The sequence below is a fragment of the Ovis canadensis genome, chromosome 8, assembly GCF_042477335.2.
Source record: "Ovis canadensis isolate MfBH-ARS-UI-01 breed Bighorn chromosome 8, ARS-UI_OviCan_v2, whole genome shotgun sequence".
NCBI lineage: Eukaryota > Metazoa > Chordata > Mammalia > Artiodactyla > Bovidae > Ovis > Ovis canadensis.
The window spans coordinates 65,524,985-65,542,441 of NC_091252.1; the positions used below are offsets into that span (position 1 = coordinate 65,524,985).

Below are 17,457 nucleotides of genomic sequence, written 5' to 3' on the forward strand. Positions count from 1 at the left end.
ATGCTGGGAGGGAATGGGGGCAGGAGGAAAAGGGAACTGCAGAGGATGAGATGGCTGGATGGCATCACTGACTCGATGCACATGAGTTTAAGTGAACTCCTGGAGTTGGTGATGGACAGTGAGGACTGGCATGCTGCAATTCACGGGCTCACAAAGAGTCGGACACGACTGAGCAACTGAACTGATTTAGTAATTATTGGACGGTGACAACCAAGAAAGAGCCAGTAATGAGAAATCATAAAAACAACTGGCCATGAAAATACGTGCCAGTGAGCACTCATTTATACTTTAATATTGAGTGTTATCATTTTTGAAAACAACCCATATGTCCAGTTTTTCCTGAAGGGAAATACCCAAGAAACATAACAGATGACTTACATTGTCATCTGTAGCCTAGTATTGCCAACTGTCCCATAATGGTGACAGGCATGCTAAAGAAACCTTTGTTTCTGGAGATCTATTCAGGCCAAGATGAGACCTAAAAACAAAAACTTTTGCGGAACTATAAATCTCAACTAGCCAGAAAGCCCAATTCAATTGAATTCAAATAGTATTTTAGCAAATCAGTCCCAATCACATTTTTTCAGTTCCAGAGGTATCTATGGCCTCCAAAACAGGCTTGGCAGACATTTTAAACTGATGCCAACTGTATATATGAATTGAATAAAATGTATTTGTCATGTGTCATGTATCAGACATGATAGGTCCTTAAAGTTACTTTAATCGTAAAATATTTCCTAACTATACATTATCTTTCAATCCTAAGATTCTGCATGTACTATTAATGTCTTGAGTCTCTTAGTTTTCTGCACTTACCTCTTTTGCTTTTTGATTTGTGTCTGTGTGCTTGTGAAGATATTTTGGGTTAGAAATCAGTCATTGTTCTGAGAGGTATCTGGAGGAATAGGGCCCCACTATGCAGTGGTGTAAAGGGGTAAATCTTAACTGCATCAGGTGCCCAACCTTTTGTTTTTTTTTTTCCTCTACTCCCAACTCCATTCCTGATGATCCCTCAGGATTTCCACAACTTCTCCCAACTGAGAGCAGATTTTCATTCCTAAGGCTGAGTTTAAGTTGAATGACACTATGAATATGTCTTCTTAAATTTCCTTAAATTTAATAAATTTCTCTTCTGCTTCTGGAATATCAGCAGTTACAGGTGGGAGTATCATTTGAGGGTAGGGATTCCTCCTGTTGTCTCTGACTTTCTGTCACACAGTTATCATAATGCAATGTTAGGTGGATCTGCAAAACCCTTTACCACTCTCCACTAGTATGTATCTCTTTAAACAAACGGAAATGATGGATCCAACTTATTAGCCGTAGGGATAGATAAAGCAACACAAAAGGAAATTTCCACTTGCCACTCAATACATTTTTTAAAATACTGCTATCATAGAACAATTTAATCTTTCTTTGTGGGAGGTTGGATTTTCAAACTGAAAAAAATTTTTAAATCTACAAAATAATGATAGGGTTTTAACCATAAAACCTTGTATATATCGTGCTTTTGTTGATATATATATTCGTAAGAGTTTATATGAAAATTTTAGCTTCCAAGCTGAGTGGTGTTCCAGTCATCTCTGAAGATTTAGAAACATCTTTCTGCAGCGTGACAAATCTCTCTATAAAATGAATTGTTGTTGTTTAATCACAACCTACAATGATTGTATTAAGTTGTGTCTAACTCTATGTGACCCCATGGACTATAGCCTGCTAGGTTCTTCTAACCATGGGATTTTCCAGGCAAGAATACCGAAGTGGGTTACCATTTCCTTCTCCAGGGGATCTTCCCAATCCAAGGATTGAACCCATGTCTTCTGCATTGGGAGGCAAATTCTTTACCACTGAACCACCAGGGAAGCCCAACCTCCCATCTCTCCCAGAAAGAAAGATAAAATGAATAATTTCCTTCTAACTCACTTGACTTTAATTTGGATTTTATCAATCTAGCTTATTTGAGGCAGGGTGTATCTATAAAGTGCAAGGGGTATGTATTCCATTGCTAAGCCTGTACTAACAGTTTCTATCATGTGTCATGAACATTTGATGAAACAACAAACTGCTGATGGCAGAGTGTAAAATGGTTGTTTGTGAGTAGGTTCTCTCTGTGTCCTCTGAGGCTTTAGATGGAAGATATGCAGGTCCAGGACCTGTCAACAGCAGCCAGAGCTGTAGGCAGGGGGCCCTCATACGTGGAGTGTATGCTTCTCAAGCATCAGTCTTTACCTGCCTTAGCTCATGGTTATAAGTACAGTCAGCAATACGAGTTCTAAATAATGTGAGAATACATTTGTATTCCTCTGCATTTCTCTCTAGTTACACTGGTAGCAGAAATCTTGATGGTTTCTTGCAATATATTTTTACAGTAAGATTTTTAAGAATTCTTGTGCATTGTCCTAAAGATATAAAACTGCATATCATGCCTAGTGATTTATATTTGTGATTATATACTTCCCTAGAATAAAGTTTGGAAACTCTCCATTAATACAGCAACAGTGCTATATCCTAAATCAAAAGCCAACAAACTGAAGAAGCTATTTGCAACAAACCGGACAAGGGGGAAAATATCTTTACTGTATTAAGCGTCCATAGCAATAAGAAATTTTTTTTTAATTGTTAAAAATAAGCTAAGATTGAAACAGGCATTTCTCAGGAAAAAACTATGACATAATCATATAAAGAAATTGTCACATTTATGATTAAAGAAGTATCCATTAAAACAATAAAAGTACTTTTTTAAAACTTACCAAGATGTTCCTTCATTAACTCAACATATGTTTGAATGTTTACTATGTCTAGGAGCTGAATTAGAAATGTTGATAATACACAGTGTAGGCGAGGCTGTGGGGAATCAGTTTTAATGTGTCTCTTGGAGGAAAAGTAATCTGATCTAGCATTTTTAGAGAGAAAGTTTTCAAGTTAATTAAAATTAAAATTCTAGCCCCTGACCAGAAATTGTACTTGCAGGAATTTAATCTGTAGATATACTCGATTTCTCTATAGGACCTCTTATAATCCTTCTCATTAGTTGTTTAGTCACTAAGTGCTGTCCGACTCTTTTGTGACCTGCTACTGACATTTATGGGCTTTCCAGGTGACACTAGTGGTAAAGAATCCATCTGCCAATGAAGGGGACATTAAGAGACATAGGTTTACTCTCTGGGTTGGGAAGATCCCCTGGAGGAGGACACGGCAACCTACTCCAGTATTCTCGCCTAAAGAATCCCATGGACAGGGGATTTGATCCATAGGGTCACAAAGAGTTGGACATGAATGTAAAGAGGATACCCAAATCCAAGACTGGCATACAATAGCATGATCTCATCACTGAACAATACAGCTCTCCTCTTGTCCTGATTACTTTGCACTAATTGTACATCTTTTCTCTCTTATTAGATAACTTGAAGGGATTGTGATAGAGATTGACCCTAAGACTCTGGAGCCTAACTTCAGAGTCTGGCTTACAATTCTGATTTGGTGACTTTTTACAAGTTATGGTTTAGTTGGTAAGTCGTGTCCGACTCTTGTGACCCCAAGGACTGTAGCCTGCCAGGCCTCTCTGTCCACTGGATTTTCCAGGCAAGAATACTGGAGAAGGTTGCTGTTTCCTTCTCTAGATGATCTGCCTGACATAGGGATTGAACTCAGGTCTCCTGCATTGCAGGCAGATTCTTTACTGACTGTACTATATCTAAGCCTGCTTTACAAGTTATAGGTGGGTTTTCTTCCCTAAATGCAGACAACAGAGCTGCAGTACTACTCAATCTTCAGTTGGTCGAATTGGGGGATGAGAAACCAAGGACAGGAAGGGCTGACTGCATAGTTATACTCCAGATTTAAATTGTGCAAAGGGTTGACACCCTTAATCCCTGTGATATTCAAAGATCAAATGTGTATATACTAAACATCCTTCTTTACCCATAGGATCTAATACAGAGATTCACATATAGTAATTATTCATCACAGATTACACAAATGTTAATCATTCAGTATCATACTTAAGTAATAATCTGTTTGTTGTAATAGGAAGCTATAGGTTGAATTATATGAAATATTGGTTTTATAAGATAAAATCAGTCAAATATTGGCAATTTCATACTATTCAGTTTAATTTATATGTTTTAATTTCCCTTAATATATATTTATTAATTTATCTAATAGATTCATGTACTTTCTAGGCATATTTGTATTGGCTTTGTATGTATATTCATATAATGTAATATAATTTGCCATATGGTATAGAAATCTCTTATGTAACAAAAATTATTTTTATATATATCTGAAAGTTTATGAATTTATTTTTCCCTAATGCAGCCTGCAATTGTCATGGGAAAGCTGAAGAATGCTATTATGATGAAAATGTTGCCAGAAGAAATCAGAGTTTAAATATACATGGAAAGTACATTGGAGGGGGTGTGTGCATTAATTGTACTCGAAACACTGCTGGTATAAACTGTGAGACATGCATTGATGGTTTCTTCAGACCCAAAGGGGTAAAGTATGCTTTTTCTTTCATGAAGTATGATTTTGGATTTTTCAGACTGAGATATATTACAGGGAAAAATAATTTTGATTGCTTCTTTAAATAGTTGGACTTCAAATCTCAAAGGTGACTAGAAATATTTCATAATAGAAGCTGATTTAAATCATTGAGGATGTGATATAAAATATTTCCATCTCTCTAGAAAGTCCCATGGTAACTCATTCCAGTCAATCCTTACCCCCCAGGCAAACTTTGTTCTGATTTTTAGAGCATAAATTAGTTTGCCTCTTAGTGAATTTTCTAAAAATGAAATCGTAAGTTCACAAAATTTTTGGTCTTCCTTTCACTCAATGTAACAGGTTTAAATTTACCCATGTTGTACACACCAATAGTATTTCTTTTTTAAAAAATGCTCAGGAGTAGCCCTCTGCATGAATGTATCTTAATTTTAAATCCATTCTCCTATATATTTGGGTCATTTCCAGTTTTTGGTTAGTTCCTGCAAATCAATTTTATATGAGTCTTTTTGTGCTCATGTGTTATTAACCTTGTGTAAATGTCTAGGAGTATAATAGTTGTTTCATAGAATAGATATATGTTTGGCTTTGTAAGATACTGCCAATGTTTCATCAAGTTAATGATACTATTTTACATGTTCACCAGAAATATACGTGAGTTCTACTTCTTCCATCTCTCTCTAACATTTGGTCTTGACTCTTTTTGAAGTAGTCATCCTAGTGGATGTGGGTGTAATGGGTCTGGCAAGTCAGTACTAGGCAATCACTAAGTCAGTCCTATCAACGCTGAGTGCTACAGCACATCTTCTATTATGAATTTACAGCAGTTTTTTTGGATTAAATTTCTTTTAAGTGCCTGCTGGCTATTCTGTATCCTCTCTTGTGAAGTGTTCCTTCAAAATTTTTCTTTTAAATTCTAGAAAAGTCATAATTTTAAGTTTAAGGGCTGTAACCCATCTCAAGTAAATCTTTGTCTGGAGTGTGAAGTAATGATTGAGATCTACATTCACCTGTTGTTCCAGCACCATTTTTTGAAAAATACTTTTTTTCTCTTTCAAATTGTTTTGAGCCATTTTTTGAAGATAAGTTGATCATTTGGGTTAATATCTGGAGCCCCAGTTCTGTTCCATGGATTTATTTTTCCATCCTTGTGCTAACAGCACACTGTCTTCATGACTGGCTGGTTCCCATGATTTCAGAAATATGTAGTGTACATCATTATAATTTAATTAAAATAATTTTTTATTCACATTGTGATTTCTTCTCTATTGTTTAGTTTCTAAGTATTTGGGCTTTAATAAGTTATCCAGTGGTTAGTGTTAGTCACTCAGTTGTGTCCAACTCTTTGTGAGCCCATGGACTATATCCCTCCAGGCTCCTCTGTCCATGGAATTCTCCAGGCAAGCATACTGGAGTGGGTTGCCATTCCCTTCTCCAGGGGATCTTCCTGACACAGGGATTAAATCCAGGTCTCCCACATTGCAGGCAAATTCTTTACCATCTGAGCCACCAGGAAAGTCACATGTATGAATATTACTTATTATTAAAATGGAAAATTTATATTTTGTTTTCATTTTTATAGATGTAATCGCTAAGAAACACAGTGCAGCTAAATAAGTAGACAGAACTGGGAGGAAATTTGTTATAGCCCTGTACTCAATGTATTATGGTCTTTTTTGGATTTTGTTTATTCTTACGAGAGGGCAGCCATCATTTTTATTTTTGTTCTCCTGTATATAAGGTGTCTGTCTTCTCTGATTTCAAGATATACTCTTTATATTTATCTTTTAGCAAACAGACCATGTGTTGGTAAACTATGGACCCTAGATAAGATTTGACCCATGGCCTATACTTGTATGGCCTGCAAACAACAACAAAAAATTTTTCTGTATATTTGAAAAAACTTATTTTAAAAAGAGGGGGAGGAGGAGGAGGGGAGGAGGAAATGAAGGGAAAGGGAAAGGAGATGGAGCGAGAAGAAAAAGAACAACCCAATTAAGAAAAAGAGCAAGAATAAGATGGAACAAAAGCTAGGAGAAAGAGGAGGAGGTGAGGAAGGGGAGAAAAAGAAGAAACAGACCTTAGGTAACTTACAAAACCTACAATGATGCTATCTAATTTTACAGGAAAAGTTTTCCAATCTTGGTTAGACCATGTTTGTCTAAATGTGACTTTCTTTGTGCTTATATTCTTGGTTACTAAACTTCTTGTAATTATAAATTGAGATTGCTGGAAATTGGAAATTTTAGGCCATTATTTCTTTACATATGTTTTTGAACTGTGCTCTCATCCTTTTGTGACTCCAGCTACATACAGTCCATGTTGCTGGACTAGGCCTATAGGTTACTGAGGCTGTGATAATTTTTTTTTCTTTCTTTGTGCTTCAGATTGGATAATTTCTATTTTTGTGTAATTAGCTACACTACTTTTCTGCATGCCATCAGTTATCTGTTGCTAAGCATACCAGTTAATTTTTCAGCTTTACAGCGTGCTTATTTTTTTTTTATAGTTTCCTCCACTCTGCTGAAAAAAAATCCATGTATTCACTCATTATAAACCTTATTACCTTTATGCTCTTCAGCATATCTAGAGACCTATACAAGTCCTTGTCTGTTAATACCTGGGGCACCTCACTGTTTTTGCTGACCTGTTTTTTTCCTGAACAAGAACCATGCCTTAGTTTTTCTCCTCATGTCTAGTAATTCCTGATTAACACAGGAAATTTTGGTTGATACATTGTAGTGACAAAAGATTCTATTATCTTCTTCTGAAGATTTTTGGGTTTTGTTTCAGTTTATAGTCAGCTTACTGACTAATCACTAAGAAACTGGAGGCTTGCTTTTATACTTCTCTAGAGCAGATTAACAGAAAACTAAAAGTATGTAGCTAACCTTTCTTGGTTGATAAACTAATTTCTATTTAGGTTATATCATGTGGACTAGAAAGTCTATTCAGGTCATTCAACTTTCCTGCTGTTGCTTCCAGTGGGCCCCTTGGAGTCCCCAGAATTAATGTGCAATTAAGGAATCAGTTAAGAATGGAGGGGTATCAATACATAGATTTCATTGTTACCCTTATATGAACATGAATCTTATCTAGTGTGTTTTTTCTTTCAAATCTCAAATCCTTCTAATTTCTGCATGCTTTTGATTATTCTCCCAAGCCCTCAAATATTTGATTTTTATATTTGTCCAGAATTCATCATTGTCATTTTAGGATGTGTTGGACCTATTAAAGACACTCTGCCATTACTAAAACTGGAAGCTTGATCAAGTTTTTAATATATTTTGTGCTAAAACTTCAACTATTTCAAGTGTTTAGTATTTGGGTGAAAATTCCTTATGTTTTAATGAAGATATAGTAATAAAATTTTTGTACACTATAAATTTTATATCTTAAAAACATATATCTGCATTATTAAAAATTATTGCCCTAAAATCTAATTTTAGGTATATCTACTAAGTACATATATTTAAAAATTAAAACATACATGTATATATATATATATATACTTATGGCCATGTTTACTTTGAGAATTAATAATCTTATTATTTTAGTAAAATTAAAGTATAAAATAGATATATTTATAGACTATCTTATGTTAGAGGGTTTCCTTTGTATCATTTCTTTTTAGATTCCACATATAAGGAATGTCATACAATGTTTCTTATTCTTCTGTCAGACTTGCTTCACTCAGTATGACACTCTCTGGGTCCATCCATGTTGCTGCAAATGGCATTATTTCAATCTTTTTAAGGACTGAGTAATATTCCATTGGATATATGTACCACATTTTCTTTGTCCATTCTTCTGTTGATGGAAATTTAGGTTGATTCCATGTCTTGGCTCTTGTTAGTGATCCTGCAATAAACATTTGGGTGCATGTATCCTTTCGGATCATGTTTTTCTCTGGATGTATGCCCAGGAGTGGGATTTCAGGGTCATCTGGTAGCTCTAAATTTAGTCTTTTAAGGAACTTCCATACTGTTCTCCATAGTAGCTATACCAATTTACATCCCCACCAACAGTGTAGGAGGGTTCACTGGAAGTTCTCCTGATCAGCAATCTGATTCAAGCAGATTTTCCCAATTACTATAAGGAAGGATAATAAATTAGGAGGCTTTGATTTACTCAAACTCATCATTGGAATCATAAATCATACTCATAAAAGCTAAGAATTTATCCTAAAGAAATTTATTGCTATATATGCCCAAAGGGGTGTTGTTTTTGTTTTTTGTTTTTTCTTTTGGTGTTGCAGTTTTCTCTTAGTTAGAAAGTCCTTCTCCCAATTCTTCCCTCAAATTGCAACTCACTTTAACCTCTAGTCACTTTTTTGTCACTAATTGTCACTTTTTCTGTGAAACGTTACTTGTATTCATTGTGTTCTTCAGTTCAGTTCAGTTCAGTCCCTCAGTCATGTTCGACTCTTTGCGACCCCATGAATCGCAGCACGCCAGGCCTCCCTGTCCATCACCAACTCCCATAGTTCACTCAGACTCATGTCCATCGAGTCAGTGATGCCATCCAGCCATCTCATCCTCTGTCGTCCCCTTCTCCTCCTGCCCCCAATCCCTCCCAGCATCACAGTCTTTTCCAATGAGTCACCTCTTCACATGAGGTGGCCAAAGTACTGGAGTTTCAGCCTTAGCATCATTCCTTCCAATGAACACCCAGGACTGATCTCCCTTAGAATGGACTGGTTGGATCTCCTTGCAGTCTCAGGGACTCTCAAGAGTCTTCTCCAACACTACAGTTCAGAAGCATCAATTCTTCGGCACTCAGCTTTCTTCACAGTCCAACTCCCACATCCACACATGACCACTGGAAAAACCATAGCCTTGACTAGACGGACCTTTGTTGGCAAAGTAATGTCTCTGCTTTTGAATATGCTATCTAGGTTGGTCATAACCTTCCTTCCAAGGAGTAAGCGTCTTTTAATTTCATGGCTGCAATCACCATCTGCAGTGATTCTGTAGCCCCCCAAAATAAAGTCTTATACTGTTTCCACTGTTTCCCCATCTATTTCCCATGAAGTGATGGGACCAGATGCCATGAACTTAGTTTTCTGAATGTTGAGCTTTAAGCCAACTTTTTCACTCTCCTCTTTCACTTTCATCAAGAGGCTTTTTAGTTCCTCTTCACTTTCTGCCGTAAAGGTGGTGTCATCTGCATATCTGAGGTTATTGATATTTTTCCGGTAATCTTGATTCCAGCTTGTGCTTCTTGCAGCCCAGCGTTTCTCATGATGTACTCTGCATAGAAGTTAAATAGGCAGGGTAACAATATACAGCCTTGATGTACTCCTTTTTGTATTTGGAACCAGTCTGTTGTTCCATGTCCAGTTCTAACTGTTGCTTCCTGACCTGCATCTAGGTTTCTCAAGAGTCAGGTCAGGTGGTCTGGTATTCCCATCTCTTTCAGAATTTTCCACAGTTGATTGTGATCCACACAGTCAAAGGTTTTGGCATAGTCAATAAAGCAGAAAGAGACGTTTTTCTGGAACTCTTTTACTTTTTTGATGATCCAGCTTACTCCCTCCTCTTTTGCTCCAGAATTCTCTTCTCTGTGTCTGTTTTATCACTTGGCACATTCTATTTAATCAATATCTTTCAAGTCTGCTTTTCCAGTAAGCTTCTTTAATGCAGAAAGCAGGACTTACCTATCTGGGCTTTGCACGATCCTTTCTTCACAATAGAAAGTAAATGAATGGGTATTAAATAATGATTTTGAAACTGATCTATGGACTTAGAAGATCGAATTCCATCAGACATGTAAATATTTTTCTGCTTATGATTATTTGACTTGTTAACAATCAAGTTTTCATTATAAATTAAATATATATATATATATATATATATATATATATATATGTTAACTATATTTGGGGACTTCCCTGATGGTTCAGTGGTTAAGACTTTGCCGCCTGGCCCTGCAGGGGTTGCAAGTTCAATCCCTGATCAGGGAGCTAGGATTCCACATGATTTCTGGCCAAAAAACCAAAACACGAAACAGAAGTAATGCTATAACAAATTTTAAAAAGACTTTAAAGACGGTCCACATCAAAAAAAAAAGCAATATTTTATAGGAAATACCTTATATACATAATTATATGTATATTCAGCAGTATTTTAGTATTTCCTAGGCAAAGAATTTAGTTGCTTTTTTATTTTTATCCTATTACGTCTAGAAAATAAATGTTTGATGTATGGTACATTGGCACAGTTTCAGTTCAATTCAGTTCAGTCACTCAGTCGTGTCCGACTCTTTGCGACCCCATGAATCGCAGCACGCCAGGCCTCCCTGTCCCTCACCAACTCCCGGAGTTCACTCAGATTCACGTTCATTGAGTCAGTGATGCCATCCAGCCATCTCATCCTCTGTCGTTCCCTTCTCCTCCTGCCCCAAATCCCTCCCAGCATCAGTCTTTTCCAATGAGTCAACTCTTTGCAAAGTACTGGAGTTTCAGCTTTAGCATCATTCCTTCCAAAGAAATCCCAGGGCTGATCTCCTTCAGAATGGACTGGTTGGATCTCCTTGCAGTCCAAGGGACTCTCAAGAGTCTTCTCCAACACCATAGTTCAAAATCATCAATTCTTCGGCACTCAGCTTTCTTCACAGTCCAACTCTCACATCCATATATGCCACTGGAAAAACTATAGCCTTGACTAGATGGACCTTTGTTGGCAAAGTAATATCTCAGTTTAGGTTTATTTAATTAAAATATTCTAATGTTAAAAGCTACTTGTTGTATTGAGTATTTGATATATGTGAGAAATCTTAGATGGTTTCTGTTATTCCTCTTAATTTTCATTTAATTACATCACTATGATTGCTATTATTAATCTCATATTACCAGAAAGTAAGGTGCAGGAGACTGCATAGCCAGTAAGTGGGCACAATGGAATGTGAGCTCAAGGCTTCCTAATTATAGAACCTACATTCCTCACCCCAGATTATGCTCACTCCTGAGAAAATCAAAATTTTAATGTAAATATTTAAGATTACCTTTTCTCAAGCACCAAATTTAATTAGTTGTATTGTGATCAATGTGAAAAAGGTTTTGAAAATTAAAAATTTAGGGGAAAATTACTAATTTGAACTACGTTGTAATAAAACAAAACAGTAAGGAAGATTTATCATGGAATGTGTCTTTCTCTTACATTTTCTATATAAGCAAACATTGATATTTTGTTTCTTATGATGGTAATTGTGATTATAAAAGGAAGAGGTACATTCTAAAATATGTAGAGATTAAAAAATGGTTTGGGATTTTCTTTAAAAACTTTAGCAAAGAATAAAGCACAATGAAAGTTATATGGTAAAATCCTGGTAATCATTGAATCTAGGTAACAGTTACATAGGAGTTTATTATATTATTCTGTTTACTTCTGTATATCCTCTTTGAAGAAATGAATTCTAGCAATTTTGAAAATATAGTAAAGAAATTTTCTTATGTTATTATTTTTTCAATATAGTTTCTTATTGCATATCATTAATTTGTAAAAATAAAGAATTTTCTTCTATTATTTTCTTAATATAATGTCTAACTAACTATATGTCGTTAAAATGATCTCTAAGGCTTACTGGATCAAAAAATATTAGTGTTTTTTATTACAGTTGACTTAAAGCAATTTAATATTTTTGTTAGGTATCTCCAAATTATCCAAGACCATGCCAGCCATGCCATTGTGATCCAGTTGGTTCCTTAAATGAAGTCTGTGTCAAGGATGAAAAACATGCTCGACGAGGTAAGAATTTGGTAGAGGGCCATTGTTCTGATTAAAAGTGAAAAAGTGCTAGTTGCTCAGTCATATCCAACTCTTACATCTCAATAATTACGTTTATGTTTAATTATACTTTAAAAGCAAGACGAGTTGAATTTTTTTACATTAGTTATACATGTATGCTGCTATTGCTGCTAAGTCACTTCAGTCATGTCCGACTTTGTGTGACCCCACAGACGGCAGCCCACCAGGCTCCCCTGTCCCTGGGATTCTCCAGGCAAGAATACTGGAGTGGGTTGCCATTTCCTTCTCCAATGCATGAAAGTGAAATGTGAAACTAAAGTCGTTCAGTCGCGTCCGACTCCTAGTGACCCCGTGGACTGCCGCCTACCAGGCTCCTCCGTCCATGGGATTTTCCAGGCAAGAGTACTGGAGTGGGTTGCCATTGCCTTCTCCGATGTATATGCATATATATTTACACATCTGTGTGTATTTATATACATATATACATACACCTTCTAGTCAATTATACATCTGTGGTGTATACACCTTTTGATGTTTTGTTATTTATTAGATTACTTTGTAGCTGGTATGGTTTCTGGGGTGAAATGACAGTGCTCCTTGAGGGATGTGTGTGCTACAAAGGAAGAGTGAATAGATGAGATCACAGACTGAGATGTAGTTAATAATACAGAAAACAAGAAGTGTACATAAAGGACTATGAAAGGCAGTAGGAATGAGTTAATGAAGGAAAAGAGGCTGACATTAATTTAAGCTAATACCTGCTTTGACGATTGAAATTCATGGTGAACTTCAAACATTAAGGAATCAAATGCCAGAATAACTCCTGGATGTAAAAATGTTTACAAGCTACTTCCAGGAAAATTGCTTTCCAAGGTTAAGTAGAAAATTCATAGAATATATCTGGAACTGTTTCTTTATATGTTGAAGACTGGATTCTTCTCTCCTGTGCGAAGGCTAAAATAAATCATGGCTATTGTATAGGCTTTTCCCCCAAAGACTTTTGAGTTAAAAGGCTGGCAACATTTCTTTGGCAGTTTAACTTACCTGCTTTCTTTACAAAGCTATATGATTATGTATTTAGGCCTTAGAGTCTTAAATCTTAAAAGATTAAAAAATAATTATTTAAAAACTCTAATGGTGAATTATTGGTATCATTTTTTATTTTATGGTTCCTTATCTTTTATAATAATAACTAAATCACATTAAGGTAATTTAATTTTATTCCCTGAGTTTAAACAGTAAGTATTTTGCTGTTGAAAAAGTGATTTAAAAAAAGTAGAAAAGTAGAAAAATGGGTATTCAATGCAGTGGTAACTCAAATACTATTATTAACATTTATGTGTTAACTTTAGATGGTGACTTTTTCCCCATATCTGTTCATATTTCTCTGATATTTGGTTTTAGCTCCTAAATAACAGTCCTCAACTCTGAAAGATATTAAGATTGTTTCCAAACTTTGTAAATTTTAACCAATCTGTAATGAAGCTATTTGTATATAAAATATTTTTCAATTATTTTTCCCTCTGAGATCCAAATTCTTTTTTTTTTCAAATTGTGGTATAGTTGATGTACAATATTATATATGTTACAGTTGTACAATACAGTGATTTTTCAGTTACTAGGAAAACAACACATGGTCAGCTAAAATTTTAACAGTAGGAACAGAATAAAGTAGATAGCAAATACTGTCCTCTTTAACCTATTTAACCCTAGTCTCATTTCCAAATGTAATTATGATTTAAAATTTTTTATATAGTAATGTACCAAAATTCAGAAAACTCACTTTAGCTATAATAATGATATTATGTTAAAATCACTATACATATTAATTTTTTATTGAATTTCTTATGTGCCTTTATAATTTTTGAATTCTTATCTACTCCAAGATAAGCAAATTATTTATTTCTTTAGCTCTTATTTCTTTTGATTCTTCCAGTTTTATTGCAATATAATTGACATACAGCACTGTGTAAGCTTGGGCTTCCCTTATGGCTCAGCTGGTAAAGAATCAACCTGCAATGGGAGACCTGGGTTTTATTCCTGGGTTGGGAAGTTCCCCTGGAGAAGGGAAAGGCTACCCACTCCAGTATTCTGTCCTGAAGAATTCCATGGACTGTATAGTCCATGAGGTCACAAAGAATTGGACACACTGAGCGACTTTCACTTTCACTGTGTAAATTTAAAGTATTCAACATGATGATTTGACTTTCATACTTCATGAAATTATTACCACAACAAGTGTAGTGAACATCCATCATCTCAAGGATTACTTGAGCACTGCAATACCTTGACAGTCAATCTGAGAAACAAGATGGCTTTCTAAGTGATCAGTGGGGTGGGATCTACTGGAAAAAGCGATGGCTCATGTCCTGGGCAGAGTGGGATGATGCAAGAATTCATCACTTACTCAGAATACAAAAATAAGGAATTGTTTCTTTCTTTTTTTTTTTTAAATTTTAAAATCTTTAATTCTTACATGCTTTCCAATTTTCCATTTGATATTTTTCAACTGGGGTTGACCACAGGTTAACTGAAACCATGAAAAGTGAAACCACAGATAAGAGAGGAAAGATGTATGTTTATCTTATAATTTGTGTATGTTAGTAGTGCTCTCTGCTATCTGTTTGATTCTGTAGTTTGATTTTTTTGGTAAGTGTTTATCTGGGCCTTATTTTCTTGTGCTTTTCCTAACTGTGTGTGTGTGTGTGTGTGTGCACATACATGTGTATTTCCTAGTTTAACCTTTCAGGAGTCTTGAGTTTATATGTAAAGTTCTCTGATATGTCATCCTACCTTGAGTAGTACCTAGAGTTTGTCTTTTGTTCAATAAAACCATGATCCACACTCTAGACTACTTAATCAGAATTAATTGACTTCAGGAAAGACACTTGGAGAAGGCAATTGCAACCCAACCAGTACTCTTGCCTGGAAAATCCCATGGGGAGAGGAAGCTGGTAGGCTGCAGTCCATGGGGTTGCTAAGAGTCCGACACAACTGAGCGACTTCACTTTCACTTTTCACTTTCATGCATTGGAGAAGGAAATGGCAACCCACTCCAGTGTTCTTGCCTGGAGAATCCTAGGGATGGGGAGCCTGGCGGGCTGCCATCTATGGGGTTGCACAGTCAGACACGACTGAAGCAACTTAGCAGCAGAAGCAGCAGGAAAGACACTGGTTTAAGAAATGGCTTACTACTCTAGAAAATAATTATAGTTTCTGATCTCCAAGGGATTTCTCTGCTTCATAACAGCACAATCATTATATATATATATATATATCTGTCTGCTAGTTTCAACCTGCACAGTCAAGTGTTCTGACAAGACATTTAGTTTGTAGCACTTTCAGAAACAAACATTGAAATAGACATTTTTTATTACATAGAATATTTCTGTTTAGTCTTGAGGTCTGGATATTTTAATATCAGAAATAAATATTAATTGAGGGGAGTGTTTCTGTGGCCTTTATTGAAGTGAACAGATTTCTTTTTCATTTGACTTCTACATAGGATTAAGAAAATAAATTTATTAATGTTCAACAATACAGACATAACTCAGAGATATTACAAGTTCAGTTCCAGACCACTGTAATAAAGCAAGTTCCAATAATTTTTGGTTACCCAGTGCATATTAAAGTTATGTTTACATTATACTGTAATCTATTAAATGTGTAATAGCATTATGTCTAAAAATACAATACCTTAATTCAAAAAGACTTTCTTGCTAAAAAATGCTAACCGTTATCTGATCCTGTAGTGAGTTGCAACTTTTTGCTGATGGAGGAGCTTGCCTTTAGGTCAATGGCTACAGGGTGGTGGTTGCTGAAAGTTGGGATGGCTGTGGCAATTTCTTACTATAACTAAACAATGATGTTTGCTACATTGACTGACTCTTCCTTTCAAAAACAATTTCTCTGTAGCATGTAATACTTTTTGATAGCATTTTATCCACAACAAGACATCTTTCAAAATTGGAGTCAGTCTTCTCAAACCCTGAGGCTGCTTTATCAGCTCAATTCAGTCAGTTCAGTCGCTCAGTTGCGTCCAACTCTTTGTGACCCCATGGACTGCAGCACGCCAGGCCTCCCTGTCCATCACCAACTCCCGGAGTTTACTTAAACTCATGTCCATTGAGTCAGTGATGCCATCCAACCATCTCATCCTCTGTCGTCCCCTTCTCCTCCTGCCCTCAATCTTTCCCAGCATCAGGGTATTTTCAAATGAGTCAGTTCTTCACATCAGGTGGCCAAAGAATTGGAGTTTCAGCTTCAGCATCAGTCCTTCCAATGAACATTCAGGACTGATTTCCTTTAGGATGGACTGATTGGATCTCCTTGCAGTCCAAGGGACTCTCAAGAATCTTCTCCAACAACACAGTTCAAAAGCATCACTTCTTCGGCACTCAGCTTTCTTTATAATCCAAATCTCACATCCATACACGACTACTGGAAACCCCATAGCCTTGAGTAGATGGACTTTTGTTGGCAAAGTAAAGTCTCTGCTTTTTAATATGCTGTCTAGGTTGGTCATAACTTTTCTTGCAAGGAGTAAGCATCTTTTTATTTCATGGCTGCAGTCACCATCTGCAGTGATTTTGGAGCCCCCAAAAATAAAATCTGGCACTGTTTCCCCATCTGTTTGCCATGTAGTGATGGGACCGAATGCCATGATCTTTGTTTTCTGAAAGTTTAGCTTTAAGCCAGCTTTTTCTCTCTCCTCTTTCACTTTCATTAAGAGGCTCTTTAGTTCTTCTTCAGTTTCTGCCATAAGGGTGGTGTCATCTGCATATCTGAGGTTTTTGATATTTCTCCTGGCAATCTTGATTCCAGCTTGGGCTTCATCCAGCTCAGCGTTTCTCATGATGTACTCTGCATAGAAGTTAAATAAGCAGGGTGACAATATACAGCCTTGATGTACTCCTTTTCCTATTTGGAACCAGTCTGTTGTTCCATGTCCAGTTCTAACTGTTACTTCCTGACTACATACAGATTTCTCAAGAGGCAGGTCAGATGGTCTGGTATTCCCATCTCTTTCAGAATTTTCCACAGTTGATTGTGATCCACACAGTCAAAGGCTTTGGCATAGTCAATAAAGAAGAAATAGATGCTTTTCTGGAACTCTCTTGCTTTTTTGATGATCCAGCGGATGTTGGCAATTTGATCTCTGGTTCCTCTGCCATTTGTAAAACCAGCTTGAACATCTGGAAGTTCA

The 17,457-nt window shown here is 36.1% G+C and overlaps 1 protein-coding gene across 3 annotated transcripts in view; it reads left to right on the forward strand.

Moving 5' to 3' along the window:
- LAMA2 (laminin subunit alpha 2) overlaps window positions 1–17,457 on the forward strand; it is a 681,429-nt gene that overhangs the window by 256,892 nt on the left and 407,080 nt on the right. For all 3 annotated transcript variants that reach the window (XM_069598353.1, XM_069598354.1, XM_069598356.1), the window contains exons 8-9: window positions 4,318–4,496; window positions 12,152–12,251. In XM_069598353.1, the coding sequence (XP_069454454.1) occupies window positions 4,318–4,496; window positions 12,152–12,251 (279 nt within the window). The remainder of the gene's footprint in view (window positions 1–4,317; window positions 4,497–12,151; window positions 12,252–17,457) is intronic.